This window comes from Pseudochaenichthys georgianus, chromosome 17, assembly GCF_902827115.2.
Source record: "Pseudochaenichthys georgianus chromosome 17, fPseGeo1.2, whole genome shotgun sequence".
Classification (NCBI taxonomy): domain Eukaryota; kingdom Metazoa; phylum Chordata; class Actinopteri; order Perciformes; family Channichthyidae; genus Pseudochaenichthys; species Pseudochaenichthys georgianus.
The window spans coordinates 16612249-16628020 of NC_047519.1; the positions used below are offsets into that span (position 1 = coordinate 16612249).

At 41.2% G+C, this 15772-nt stretch overlaps 2 protein-coding genes across 11 annotated transcripts in view; one reads left to right on the forward strand and one right to left on the reverse strand.

The window, feature by feature from the left end:
- The window catches only part of pappa2 (pappalysin 2), a 100771-nt gene extending 97877 nt beyond the window's left edge, over positions 1 to 2894 (forward strand). The window contains exon 27 of the mRNA XM_034105450.2: positions 1297 to 2894. Coding sequence (XP_033961341.1) covers positions 1297 to 1425 — 129 coding nt within the window. The 3' untranslated portion in view covers positions 1426 to 2894. The remainder of the gene's footprint in view (positions 1 to 1296) is intronic.
- A 4834-nt stretch (positions 2895 to 7728) lies between these two features.
- The window catches only part of astn1 (astrotactin 1), a 493901-nt gene continuing 485857 nt past the window's right edge, over positions 7729 to 15772 (reverse strand). For all 10 annotated transcript variants that reach the window (XM_034105004.2, XM_034105002.2, XM_034104998.2 and 7 more), the window contains one exon: positions 7729 to 10422. In XM_034105004.2, the coding sequence (XP_033960895.1) occupies positions 10185 to 10422 (238 nt within the window). In that variant the 3' untranslated portion in view covers positions 7729 to 10184. The remainder of the gene's footprint in view (positions 10423 to 15772) is intronic.

A 15772-nucleotide genomic window follows, 5' to 3' on the forward strand; every position in this document is an offset into this window, starting at 1 on the left:
AAGCAGCCAAAGCAGTAAACACAGCAAAGGACATGCACAGTTGTCACTTTGAACCCTTTTTCTTGTCACATGGATTCTAATCACAAACATGTTGCTGTTAACAGCAGCAAATCCAAAATACTTGGCTTGTTTTATTTGTGGGTGAGGCAAAAACAAACCCCTTGGAACCACCTTTGAAAGGAAGCTAGAAGGCATCCAAAGCAGGAAACATTTAATGGCTGCACACATTTGTCTGAAATAGGACTGCTTGCATTTTAAGTGAAGCTCGGACCTTCTGGACCTCGGCGAAACTCTAACACTGCCGTCAAACCCGTCTGCAATCAGCAGTGAAGGCCGACAAGCTGCTACCTCCCACTCTCCTTCTCGCCTTGCTTGCCGTCATCCTTATTTTCCTTCTCTGCCTCCCACTCTCCTTTGCCCCCCTCTCCCTTTTTTCTTTCTCTCAATCTTCCTCTCACTCCTTCTCTCCAGGAGAGAATGTTTACATTTCTTGCAACAGACTGCTTCGCGGGGCACTAGAGTTTATTTTGCAACCTGTGGTGATGGCTCGCTTCCTAGACAAGAGCTGGCAGCCTCTTGTTGTTGATTCTTAACATGTGTTCATCCGTTCACCTCCACGGCGGTGCGTTCCTCCCTCCTTTCCTCCCTCCCCTCGAGACCCTGAAGGCTTCTCGCCATTCAAAGGCCACGTTGAACCATTTGACATCACGCGCTTTATCGGCCTCTGGGGGGTCGTTGGAGTTCTCTTTGAAAACTGTGAGGAAATGTAACAAGGCTACTAAGATCACGCTCGGGTTACTAAGCGGTACTCGCTTTTCAGCGCAAACACCCTGCAGGAGTGTGTGGGGGGGTTGTTCACTAGCTGCTAAGTCAGTTCAAGCAAATTTGCTTTTTATTGTCTGTTTTTGCCATTCAAAGTCGAACTATTTGCTACAGTTGAAATGTAACAACCCTATTGGGAAGCCTCCTCAACCAGTGCATTTTTCAGTGACGCTGCTTTTTCTGTCCTGATGTAATATGTAATATAATCTTTCTTTTTAAGGCATTTTTTCCACCTTCTTACACTGGAATAGACCATATATGTGCACATCTCTTAACAGATTTGATCAAAGAGCGTCTCAATCACTCCTAACCGGGGTAAACGACCGAATGGACTGTAGGTTTTCTTAGTTTAGTCATCCATTAAAAAAGACATCTGCACTAGTCTTGTGTTTTGTTTGAATTCAGCCACAGATTGAAAGATGTATGGTGGCTCCGGGAAGCCAAGCGCTGAATGTTGTGCTTGTTTATTGACAGGTCATTCAGTTTGGGGCGGACTGCAACCAGGATGAGTGCACTTGCCGTGATCCGGACGCCGAAGAGAATAAGAGCAAAGCCAAGCACTTGGAAGGAGGAGGAGGACCCGGAGGAGGAGGAATGCAATAAGATGTAGGGATGAAAGTGGCTGCACTTGTGTTACACAGTCAAACCACAGACTATTCAACGCAACAAACCAACAACAAGTATTACATTTTTTGAAAAATGTGTAATGCAAAGAACGCAGCTGAAGCCAGACTTCATTAAATGAATGGCTTATTTTTTTAAGTGATCTCGCTGTTAAAAAGCATCACATGGGTCATGTTGGTATAAAAAATGTAATTCTTCTTTAGCACATCGTGAATATATTGTTTTCTTTGTTTAAGTTAAGGTTCATATTTACTGCTGTGTATGTTTATTTTTTTTTATTGTATTCAAATGTTAAAACTATATTCAATATTGAAATGAGAGCCTAACAGAAAATACTGAGGTCCAGTTGAAATAGGATTAAAATGCAGCTGCACAACAAAAAAGCTCATCATAATTGCATCAAATCACTATTATAAATGGATTCAAGTGCTTTTCTGGACTTGATTAGTGACGGGATAAAGAACCCAAAAGAACTGGCTGTGCCTGAAGAATATTTCAGGACATGCAAAGCCCTTACTGTAAGGGCTACTGCTACTAACTGTGTTTACTGTAGCATCCAGTTAGAAAAAACATTAGCATTCCATGGAATTAAAGAACCAAACTTCTAAATTATACTGAAAACAATTCAGATGTTGCAAGTTGTCTGATGGCTATTCAAAAACAAATGAGAACAAGTTAAGTGAAAGTGGACAAAGAAAAAAAGGTTGCCTGGTCATTATTTTACAAGTTTACTCTACAAAATAACAACCTAATCCCCATTGTCCTCATAGCAGAACAAAACAAAACCTCCCAAATATTTAAATTAGTTTCAACCTCATTACCAGATGCTTTAGGAATGTGAAAGGATACACATCTGTAAAGACTAACATGTATAGACTAATATATTTTCATCTAACATATCTAACGGATCACATACTAGTCACACGTCAACACTATTTATATCACAGATCCAGTGACACACATTATATTCAGCATTTGCACAGGTCTTCCCAAACCTCTATTCATTTTTCAGTTGAATTTACAAAAAGAAATGTCCTAAATTAGGTCTACTGATTGTAAATAATTACATCCAAAGCTGGAATTCAGATATTGACTTTCCAATCTAAAAAAGTGTTGGAGGTGGCACAATGGTGGATAAACTACATAGACTTGGGAAGCTTGGGTTTAAGTTTGGCTCAACACAGCCTTCAAATGTCTCTGCTGCTTGCATGTTAGCTTCTGGTATCCATTAGCCAGATAAGGAACCCCATATTGTATCTATACAAGTGTAATCATGTTCTTTGTGATATTCTACAGTCCTTTATACTCTATATTAAATAAATAGCAACTTTATATCGACCCTAATAATGTCTCTGTTGATTCGGGTTATGGTCGTTCACACAGGATGTATCTATTGTGGGTTCTTTCTTACCATCTACAAATGATATGTTATAATGAAATGTGGCTGACTCCACACACACACACACACACACACACACACACACACACACACACACACACACACACACACACACACACACACACACACACACACACACACACACACACACACACACACACACACACACACACACACACACACACACACACACACACACACACACACACACACACACACAGTCTTTTCAGATTTCATAATGGGCTCAACTGTAAAATAACTTAACAGTGTTTACTATCCTTCTTAGTTAGAGATGTGCATGGAAAGAACAAAATATGTCAAATGACCAAAAATTGTATTCGTTTTAAATGCTGCGTCACGGATTGCTTACAAAACAGCAAACCTCCCTTTCTCTGCAGGCTTTTGCCAATTCAACAAATCTCTAAGGACTTTAATAGATCCTAGAATCTGATCTAGAGAAGCAAATAAACAAGTTTCTCGGCTCTTAGTCTGGTTTCATATGCAGAATGCCGTCAGAGATCAGATACATGTGGATATCTGTAATGGTTCAATCATGGACATTACCCATTGTCTTACAGATATTAGACGTGGCCCTACAGTGGACTGATTTCCACATGATTTTCATTTACAAATTCCAAGTAGGCCACATTTTTACGAAGCTCGTATACTAGATCAATAATTTCAGAATGTGAAATACTATAAAAAAACATAGTAAAAACCGGAATGCTTACAGTTTCAATAAAATGTCATTGCTTGTGATCAGAGATCTGTTTATAGGGCAAATATTTCTGTATACTAAGCTTCCCATAATTCATGTTTCTAAACTGTATTGTATAAGAAGTGAACATAGTTACCAATTTACGCCATTTTTCTTTTGTTGCCAAAATACTGTGTGGTAGACCAGTGATTCACACGGTAGCAATGCATGTAAAGCATGCGTTGCGATAACACCTATTTTTGGACTAAATGGAACCATCATTAACTGAACATCATGTTATACTAAACAACACATAAAACTAGCGATTTGGACCATAAACTTGTAAGGAAAATTATTACTAAGGTAATAAGTGATAAGTAGAACTTTTCCTCATAGACACTACACAATCTGACTTGTTTTTTCAACCAGTGAAACATGTATGCATGTCAAGCGAACTTTCAATGTATTTTCAGAACTGGGGGTTTCCACTTGACACCCACACATCTTCACTAACTCTGACTGTGCCCAATTCCATACTCCTCGGGCAGGGGTGACCAAACTACGGCCTGGGGGCCGAATACGACCTCGTTGCCAACTTTTAATTGGCCCGCAGCAAATGCTGAAAGTATGAATGAATATGGCCCATACCAGAAACTTGTGCTTGTCTTATGTAAACTACACAGTATTCATGTGTTAATAGAACCAATTCTCAAATATATTCCGTCAATTAAAGTTGAAAAGATGTTCTAACAAATCTTACTTATTTGCATAACAGGCTTGAAATACATCTTTCCTATTTCCCCCTTATTATAAGCAATCTGTTTTAAGGAATGAGCTGTGAACAAAATAAAGGAAACTCTATGGAAATGTGTGATGTAGGCTGTTCTTTTCTTAAAGCATTGTCAAATATCAACCATAATTTACCTACATTTGATTGATTTTGCTTCCTTATAACTTAACTTACGAGGCAATACCTATAACTCAATCTGCACTTGTGTTCTGGTCAACTTGTGAAACGTCCTCACCCTCAGCCCAAATACTGTTCCAAGTTCAACGTCTGCATCTAGCCAAGTAGCAACAGTCCGAATGACTGGAAGTAGTCCTGCTTACTTGTTTGGACTTCAGGTAGCCAAGTACCCCAGAATGCATTTCACGCCTGTGATATTTTGAGCCAAGTTCCAAACTATTTTGAAAAAAAAGATCCACAGTGCTCTGAAGTTCAAACACGTAGAAAGTAGGTGCTCTTTGGTGGGGACACACACACACACACACACACACACACACACATTCAAAACAGAAGAAAGGTCCAAGAATTTGAACATAAAATACACATCTTTTTGCCAGAGGAGTGCCCTATGGCAAAAAGATGGCTATTTTATGGTCAAAGTCTAAAAACTGAGAAAATATTTTTAAAATAAAGCTTTAGTAACAACCCACACGTAGCCTCAAAACCGGTCTTTTTCAGGGGATTTTAACATTTACAAGCATATTCTTCTTTTGTGTGTTGTTTTATGATTTGTTCAGACTGTCAGGATTCTCATGTTTTGTCACGTTTGTAGTTTTGTATGTCTGGTTATGGGTATTTTCCTCCTTGTATATTGTCTGGTCTTTTTCCCTGTGTTTTTCCTCCCGTCGTTAGTTTCCCTGGTGTGTCTAGTTGTCTGATTGTTTTCACCTGTCACTCCTTGTGTGTCTCCTGTGCTCATCAGTGTTGGCCCCGCCCCTGATTGTTCCCACCTGTGTCTAGTTACCCTGTGTTTAAATCCCCCTGTCTCCCAGTGTTCAGTGTCGGTTCGTCTTGTGATTTGGCTTGTCCTCGGTGAGTGTTCTGTTCTGTATTTGTCAGCATAGCCTTGGAATAAAGGAATTATTTTTACTTTAATCTGCATTTGGGTCCTACCTACTTCACACACCGTAACATTACGACCGACCCAAGATGGACCCAGCGGATTCAGCTTTTTTGATGCCACAGGCGGCTGCTAAGAGAAGGAGGCGCAAAGCCAAGCTAGCAGCCATGCCTCAATGCTCCAGTACCGGCCCACGCAGCTTTGCGTCCATACTGGATTACCTGGCTTACACAGCCAGGCTTCCGCTCCGGACCTTACAGCCAGGTTTCCGGCCCCAGCTGCCACAGTCCCATCTCAAGTTTCCTCTCGAGTCCCCTCTCGAGTTTCCTCTCGAGTCCCCTCTGGAGTTTCCTCTCGAGTCCCCTCTGGAGTTCCCTCTCCAGTCCCCTCTGGAGTCCCCTCTCCAGTCCCCTCTCCAGTCCCCTCTCGAGTCCCCTCTCCAGTCCCCTCTCGAGTTCCCTCCTCTAGTCCCTGCTCTAGTCCCTGCTCTAGTCCCTCCTCTCGTCCCTCCTCTAGGTCCCCTCGCGTGTCCCCTCTCCAGTTCCCTTCTCTAGTCCCATCTCTAGTCACTTCTCGAGTCCCCTCTCGAGTTCCCTCCTCTAGTCCCTCCTCTAGTCCCTCCTTTAGTCCCTGCTCTAGTCCCTCCTTTAGTCCCTGCTCTAGTCCCTCATTTAGTCCCTCCTCTCGTCCCTCTTCTCGTCCCTCCTCTAGTTTCCCTCGCGAGTCCCCTCTCAAGTTCCCTTCTCTAGTTACTCCTCTAGTCCCCTCTCTAGTTCCCCTCTCGAGTCCCCTCTCGAGTCCCCTCTCGAGTTCCCCCTTGGTTCCCCTCTCGAGTCTCCTCTCGAGTCCCCTCTCGAGTCCCCTCTCGAGTCCCCTCTCGAGTTCCCCCTTGGTTCCCCTCTCGAGTCTCCTCTCGAGTCTCCTCTCGGGTCCCTACTCCGGGTCCTGTCCCGTTGGGGGCTCCGTCGACTACTCCTCTGCCGGAGGTCCTGCCAATCGTATGTATGTTCCGTTGGAGGCCCCGCCGACTACTCTCCTGCCGGGGGTCCTGCCAACCCTTTGTCCTGTCCCGTTGGAGGTCCCGCCGTCTACTCTCCTGCCGGGGGTCCTGCCAGCTCCATGTCCTGTCCCGTTGGAGGTCCCGCTGTCTACTCTCCTGCCGGGGGTCCTGCCAGCTCCTTCTCCTTTCTCGTTGGAGGTCCCGCCGTCCACTCCCCTGCCGTGGGTCCTGCCAACCCTAGGTCCGGTCTCGTTGGAGGTCCCGCCGTCTGCTCCCCTGCCGGGGTTTCCTGCCAACCCTTTCTCCTGTCTGGTTGGAGGTCCCGCCGCCTACTCCCCTGCCGGGGGTCCTGCCAACCCTGTGTCCTGTGTCGTTGGAGGTCCCGCCGTCTACTCCCCAGCCTGTCCGGCCGACACCGGGTCCTGCCCGGTCTCCGGAGTTGTCCCATCAGCGCTTTCCTGCCCGGCCTCCGGAGCTGTCCGGTCTTCGCCCTCGAGCCCGGCCCTCTGAGAGCCGGAGTCTTCACCCTCAATCCCGGTCCCCTGAGAGCCACGGCCTTCACCCTCGATCCCGGGCCCCTGACTTTCCCGGCCGCGGTGGCCTTCGCCCCTCCATAACCCCCACCTTGGACTCTGTCTTGCCCCCGGGCCGTCCGCCCGAGACCCGTTCCTGGTCCTCTGCCTTGCCCCCGGGCCGTCCGCCCGAATCCCCCTTTTTGGACTCTGCCTTACCCCCGGGCCGTCCGCCCGAGACCCCTTCCTGGTCCTCTGCCGTGCCCCTGGGCGGTCAGTTCAGTCCCATCCTCCAGACCCCCTCCACCCACCCTGGTGGCCCTAGTTTTGCGTCCCTCCTCCGGACCCCCTCCACCCACCCTGCTTGAGGTTTAGGACTTTTGTGTTTTTTTTTGAGGGGGGGGTTCTGTCAGGATTCTCATGTTTTGTCACATTTGTAGTTTTGTATGTCTGGTTATGGGTATTTTCCTCCTTGTATATTGTCTGGTCTTTTTCCCTGTGTTTTTCCTCCTGTCGTTAGTTTCCCTGGTGTGTCTAATTTCCTGATTGTTTTCACCTGTCACTCCTTATGTGTCTCCTGTGCTCATCAGTGTCAGCCCCGCCCCTGATTGTTCCCACCTGTGTCTAGTTACCCTGTTTAAATCCCCCTGTCTCCCAGTGTCGGTTCGTCTTGTAATTTGGCTTGTCCTCGGTGAGTGTTCTGTTCTGTATTTGTCAGCATAGCCTTGGAATAAAGGAATTATTTTTACGTTAATCTGCATTTGGGTCCTACCTGCTTCACACACCGTAACACAGACATCTGATGATTTTAAGAATATCAATACAGCCACGTTTCATAATATATTCTTTATTGTTCTTTGAAGTAGCAAAGATCAAGGTGAAAAAAGTTTATGATGGCCAAAGACAGTTTAGACAGAATAAAATCATGCAGATAGTATATGATTGGTTTACATGTTTCACAAGGGTCAAGTGCCTTAATATTCTACTTAATAAGTTTGTCAAATGTCCCACTTTTCTACAACAGAATGTCATTTTGTAGTTCTTTAATTAACCAATCACAGGTTATTACAAAGGTCCAATCCAATTTCAGCAAAGAAAGTAAAGCCTGTTGCATTTTACATCACAACTGCACCAAGTGGATTAATCCAATTAGTAAACTACACAGCAGATATGACCATAGAATATTGTATCTACTAAAGCACACGTAAAATGTTATACATTTATATACAGAAGAAAAAACACTGATGCATTTATGAAATACTTTGCTGCCTATACAAAAATCTACAAGTGTCGATTTTAGTATTCACATATGAGATTTGTTGACATCGATCTCCAACATGGCCACTGCACACAAATAAAATAAGAACAAAACAAATAGAAACTAAAGTTAAAATATACTAACAAGAAACAAACAGTTTTAGTAGAGATGACAAATCTCTCTTACTTTGAATTATGTGAAAATGATAAAAGCAAAGGTTTTAATGAACATGTGGAGAAACAAAGCTGATGTTTGTGCCTGTTATTTAGTACAACTCTTTTGAAAGCAGCTTTACCTTTAAATGCAAACTAGCAATACTACATTCAGAAGGATACATCACAAAAACGTTATGATAATGTTATGTACAAGGTTAGTTTTCATACTAAAATAACTTCCTGCTGACAATTATCTCTTATCTTTCTTTTACTTTTCTTGTAAAATCTCTATCTGCTTTAATGCCACCTCACTTTTCTTACAGAAACATGGATACTTTTCTAAAATACTGGCATTTCCTTAAAACGTTGCACAGCATTCCCTTTTCAATGTGTGAGAATGTCAAAACAAGACTTGTGGGTACTAGCTCATGAGGCTGACTTAATTTAAAGTATGTATACAACATACAGCTACCAATACCAAATCATAGCTGGCACACATGATGGTTCAGCCCATGATGTGTTCACTTGCTGCCTGTGTTGCAGTTATTCATAATTACGACAAGCATCAGAAGCTTCAAAAATATTAACGATGTTCAGGATGTACCAATGAAACCGAAGCTACAATAGAAGCTGGATCCATTTTCATGTACATTTTACGAGTATTACCCTTTAAAACACAGATCTGACCTTTTAATTTCTGACTGAATATAAAGAACCCAAAGGAAATTGCGCTTCACAATATTGACTACACCATCAAGATGACAGATTTATTCCAACAAAGATTAAAAAAGAATGTGCCCTCTTTATATATCCCTTTTTTAAATGAAGATTGTTCAATCCAACAAAGAAATACAGTGAAATAAAATGCAAGGTGTTACGTTTAGTTTATCTAAGATAAATACATTTAATGTAGAACTCTAGGTTGGCTCCCCAATGAGATTACATTTCATTGTGACATGGAATGTTTCTGTATTCTGCCTTTAACTTACTAAGCAATGAAACAAAGGGGTCTTCTTTATGAAGCATCTGCAGATGTGTCAAGTTTGCATTAGATTTCACTTTATCATTGCAAGGGAAGAATAGTATTCAGAGAGCTGTCTGGATCAAAAGAGCCACAGATATTTAGGTGAATGTATCTATCTTGAAGCTCTGATTAGACTTTGAATATATTACCAATAATGTGGTAAAGCTAAATATAACATTTGGCATTTCAAATTATATTAAAGGTCACCTATTATGCAAAATCCACTTCTTCATGTCTGTTATACATCAGCCTGTGTCCCCTCTGTGTAAAGACATTCTGAAAGTTTCAGGAAATAGATTCGCTCACTTTTTGATCCATTTATATAAAAACCTGTCTGAAAATGACCCGATCACATTTTGGCCACTTTGTGATGTCATAACGATGTTTTGGCTTATGTAACCATTAGCCAATCACCAACCAAGGTAACCCTCCCCCCCCCCCCCCACCTTATCACCTGAATCTCCTCCTAGAGCACCATTGAGTTCTTTGTAACCAAATATCTCTCAGAGGGGCGTGGGGAGGGGCTCCTTATTTTCATCTAAAGTAACAGACAGAGAATCAGCACTTTGGAAACAAGGCTGAAACAGAGGGGATTATGGGATGCTGCAATGATCTGTTTGGTATTTCAAGCCAAACACTTCAGAGACATGTTTGTATTTATCTGAGACCTATAATATATTGATGAAAAACAGTATAATAGGGGACCTTTAAGAATGTGCTTATGATGCTATACATACATTAAGCTAAGGGAAACAAATGTAAAATCTGCATTCTATTTGTTTCTTTGTTGGGTTTGACACATTTCCCATATTCCTGTACACATTGCAACAGAAACCTTTAATAGTTTCACAGCTCCTTGGGCTCGCCGTAGTCGTTGTACATGACGGTAAGTGTCTGCTCGTCGCAGGCCTTGTGGACGTCTTGGCCCATGTGAGACCAGTTCAGCCCGAAGGCCTTGGTGTCAGTGTAGCGGCAGGACAGGAACTTGAGGGACATCCTGCGGAGGCCGATCTTCGGCTCCTGAAGAAGACCCTTACACCACGGGTTGAGCACTCCTAACTGGGAGAGAATGAGGCCGGCCTTCCTGTTGGGACAAAGCAAAAAATAACTCATTAAGTTTGCTTTGGATGCTTTAATCCATAAACATATCAGAAGTAGGAGACAATGAGCAATTATTGTTCAAAAACCAATATAAATGGGGAATAGAATACAGTATAGTGCCCATGACTGAACTTCCAGTTTATGTTGTCAACCTGGTCGACATTTCCGAACAGCAACACGTTTTCCAAGAGAAACACATTTCCCGCCCCCAAAAAATGCATCTTAAAGCCGTATGTGACAAAATGTACAAGGAAAATAAAAATAGTTGACTGACTGTCTCTTTTACAAGTCTATTGGTGTTTATACTGTGTTGTAGAAGTGTCTTGCCATAACTAATATTAAAAATCCTACAACATATATTGTGATCTAATTCCTGTTCTTTATGTAGTATCTTGGCAAAAAAAGGTCACGTTTACGGGTAGTTTTAAGCAACAAAACTACTCGGTGTTAGAAAAAAGAGACTGTTGTTGAGGTTGAAATAACTACGTTTGTTAAATAATTTAAGTTACTGACTTCACATTTCAAGTACATATATATAGACTTTTAGTTTCACACTTGATAGAAACATCAACGCCTTAGGGGAAATTCCTGTTTGACACCATCACTAACTCTTGTCCTTAGCATACTTTCTCATGTCTCATTGTAAACGTTCCTTTGCTCTGAGCATCTATTAAAGACTGATAACATTGGAGTTCATTGAAAGCCTGGTGCATCTCCTACAGCAGATACCTACAGACACATCCCAAGCGTCTGTAATGGACGCCCTAGCCTTGAGACCATTCTGTGGCCGCATAACGAAGAGAAAAGTCGTTGAAATGCAATGAACTGTGAGAAACACTTGTTGCGAAGTATTTGAAGGAAGGTGGAATCCCAGCGTTGATGCACATCAGCCTTCAGAAGCATTAGACTGTCCACAGTTCATAAATCACAGCGTGGCTCCGCTGTTGTTTTAGAATGACATCACTGTGTGACAGAAGCTAAAACCTACCCATCTACCACTGCTTCCCGAAGGGTAAGGTGCACTGTTACTGAGACATTCCGACTTTGACCCAAAGCACACACTGGCTTCTGAAGCTCTGTATCGGAATTATGAAAGTAAAAGAGTGGAAAAACGAATAAATGAAGAAATGAATGGCTGTGGCAGGTAAAGAGCTGTAATCCTGGCTGGAATACCGCTGGGAGATTCTATTAATGCCTTGTTTCATCCTGTGGCCAAACCAGGCCAGCTGAAAAATCATCTCTGTGAGTAACATGATGCACAGAGGTCACATAAATACATCTCATAGCGCAATAAATAATCATTAAGTCTAATGCAGCCTGTTCAGCACTTGAAGGGAAATCCTGTGTCTATGGCAGCAGTAGGAGATTTCATTCATTCCACACACATTTTCTCCTCGTTCTGACGCCAAAATAGCATTTCTACAGCATGTCCCCATTCTGCCAAGCCACAAGTCTGCTGGACGCAGCCGAGTCACCAGAGCCACATTAGCCTGATGAACTGATGACACGTCAGAGCGCCCGGCTACACATTCAATACCAGTTAGACAAAATGAATGACCCTACTGATAGATTCAACAAAGATAAAGTATGTATTTGAAGGGATATTACCAAACTGTGGACTTAATGCCCTACACTCATATTACAAAATGGTTAAAATTAGAAGCAAAAGTTTGTCTTTGCCTTAATAAAACTTGAGGAAAATCAGGTATAAGAATGATTTGTTTGCAAAGAGTCACGTTAGACACATTGTTTAACGAGTGTTAACAATTGTTGTACAAATGAAAAATAAACATTGATTGATTGTATGAACATGATAATGCACGTTAAAACAACTGACTTAGTTACATTATCCACTATCATTCAAGTTTTCAGCTATCGTCATACACATTGAAAAGGACTGATGTCTTCATTTTGTGCTTCTACTTATTCCTTGTATTGTATAAATCAGCTGTATGTCAAATGTGCAGGTGAGAGCATCAAAGTGACTTCACAAACATACAGTGTTCCCCAATCCATCATGGGCTCTCACCTGGAAGTCAGATCTGATGATGACAATGATGATGATGGAGAGGTATGAATGACGAAAACAAAGATGATGATGATGATGATGATGATGATGATGAAAAGGGAGTTGATGATGGAAGGGAAAGTTAAGGAGTTGATGATTTCAAAGGGACTAATAATACTAAGATACATATATTGGTGAATTCAATGTCAGCAACCAGTATCTTAAATCAACTGAGGTTGTACTGTTTTAAAATCTGAGTTACAAAACATGTTTTTTTTTACAAATGGTGAACACCTAAGTTTAAATAGTTTAAAATTTGTTTTCTCTTTCTTTAATTCACGTTCAAATCAGCACAGGTACATTGCGAATAAAGAAAAAAGAAGAAAGAAAGATAAAGAAAATAACAATAAAAACCAAAAAGTCATATCTCATATCTCCCTGAGAACATACTGTACGACCTCGGCATCACTCTCAGTTTTTAGGAAATGCCTCAAGACCCACCTGTTCCACACCGCATTGTACTGACTGTCCTTTACTTTATTTATTTATTTTTAAACCTTTTATGCTCTTAACCTTTTATTTTTTATATTGCCATATTTGATCCAATATGCTCCTTTAGATATCTTTTAACTTATTTATCCTTATAGCTTTGTGAAGCACCTTGAGATGACGTTTGTCTTTAAAGTGTGCTATATAAATTAAATGTATTATTATTATTTATATTATTATCTCAAATAAAATATTTGTCATATACTGTACACATTTGGTTTTCGTTGCCTTCTTATTCCTAATATTATTAATAGTGGTGCCATATTGCTGTAATTCTAAGTAAAAGTGTGCAACATGAGGTTTGGAGTCAGTTCATCTCATGCTTTGAGTGTGAAATGTTCCCCTTGATAACATTTCCTAAGTTTAAGCTGAGGCTCTCAGTCCTTCAGGTGCTCTAAAAGAGGTAGGATTGGAAGCGTCAGGACAGTTACAAAATGGCCTTTAAGGTGAGTTTTCCCCCATAGTACAAAATATATTTTTCTGCACAATATTTAATTATCTGCCACTAGGGCTCTCTCGATCAAAAATATGGAGTTTGTAGAAGTAGTGTAGAACTATATTCATTTGTCACGACTGGTTAGGATTCCTTCATTGTTTATCTTTCAGGAGGATGTAACCGTGGGAGATGAATTATCCTCCGAGATCTCCCTTCACTTAAACAAATGGACTAGGTGAGTAATAATGTTAAAAACACTAAATAAAGCATTTTCAAAAAGATACAAATCAGTATCTCGCCATTGCTGTTTGGCTGCCGCAAACCTTTGCTCTGCTTGTGTCTATAATCACTTTTGATAAAAAATACAAAAACTATGATCCATCTTCGGGTAAAAAAAATTGCTTGAAACTGGAAAATCTACATATCTATGTATACAATACATCAAACATGCATTTTGCATAATAGGGGACCTTTAAAGATAAAAATGTGAGTTCTATTATAAAGTTAGAGTCTGGAACTGCAAGCACCAATAAGTGTGTTGGCCGTTTAATTATACTAGCAATCAAACAAAAAAGTAAAAATCATTATATAAATGTTAGAAATAGCACTAGTCTGTGGCCCTGGATAAAACCAACCAATAGAAGTTAGTAAGAAAATATGTTTTTATTTTATTTGCAAGTTTTGAGTTTCAGTCTCCTTGGAAAATAAATGTCCTCTTTTCAAACACTCTTTCAAATGATGACCCACACATATGTATTATTCTGTTAATACGCTGCATATCTTTGGTGTTTTGAACCTAAAGTTAGCACAGACAAACACATTGTAATAATACATACAATGTGTGGTCTGTGGTTCCTACAGTATTTCATCCCCCCTCTTATACTGTACTGACCCTGAATCAACTGCTGCTCCGTAAACATGTAGCCCATCACCATATTTCCTGGTATGTGCTCATGTTATTTCTGGACAATGAGTATGTTCTGTATGCCATCGGCCACAATTCATTTCAGACAGTCAAGGAACTTTATATCAAACATATTTCTGTGTTATTGTTGGCATTCCTCTCTAATTTACAAACCATTTGACCTATAATGATACGCGAGAAGCAACATCCTCTAGAAGTACTTTCCATAATGTTCTTGAATTGTTTTTGGAATTGGAGTGTATTTTAAGTGTGATGTACATATGGATGCTCAGCAGGAAGGCATATCCACAGAGCTATAACAGCAACCTCTGTGGCCTCAGTAATGATTTCTGCTCTGGAAACTTCATAGAGAGAAATAACAATTCAAATGATGTCAGTCTTCACAGTCAGCCTGTCTGCAGACAAGAACGCATGTGTTGGTACTGCCATACTGCCATTCATATCATTTTTCTGAAACCTCTTTATGTTCCCAATATTTTGCCACAGATTTCAGCGGTTTGAGGAAATCGGGGTATTTATTTGCTTTGAATAAAGAAAAAAAAGTGTGGTTTGTTTTGCTTTCGTTTTTCAGGAGAGCAGAGGGACTTTTCACAGGTTCCAAATAGCAACGGTTGTCACCATAAATCCTTTTGAACATAAAGGAGTGGAAAACAGCTCAAAGTAAAATCCTTAAAGGTGGGGTAGGTAAGTTTGAGAAACCGGCTCGAGATACACTTTTTGTTATATTCCATGGAATGCTCTGGAATCCCGATAGCAATGAATATCTGAAGTCCATAGAAATCCATAGAAAAATGTCATCTGTGGAAGCCGTAGTACTGTAAAAAGCACAACCAATCTGTTTAGCCGGGCCGGCTAAACGGATTGGATTGCCGCCCTGTCTGTCAGCCTTCCATCTCGTACACGCACAAATGTATCTCGTGCCCTCATTGGGCGTGCATTGCGCGTTCATGTGTGTTGGAGGAGGTGCTCTGTAAGAATCTCCCCCTGGCCAAAACGTAAAAGTCTCCTATTATACTGTTTTTCATCAATATATTATAGGTCTCAGATAAATACAGTGTTTGGCTTGAAATACCAAACACATCCTGCATTGAAGCATCCCATAATCCCCTCTGTTTCAGCCCTGTTTCCAAAGTGCTGATTCTCTGTCTGTTACTTTACTGTAGATGAAAATAAGGAGCCACTCCCCACGCCGCTCTGAGAGATAGTTGGTTAAAAAGAACACAATGGTGCTCTAGGAGGAGAATCAGGTGATAAGGTGGGGGGGGTTACCTTGGTTGGTGATTGGCTAATGGCTACACGAGCCAAAAAATCGTTACGACATCATTAAGTGTCCAAAATCTGATCAGCTCATTTTCAGACAGGTTTTTATATAAATGGATCAGGACAAAAAGTGAGAGAATCTTTTTTCCTGAAAC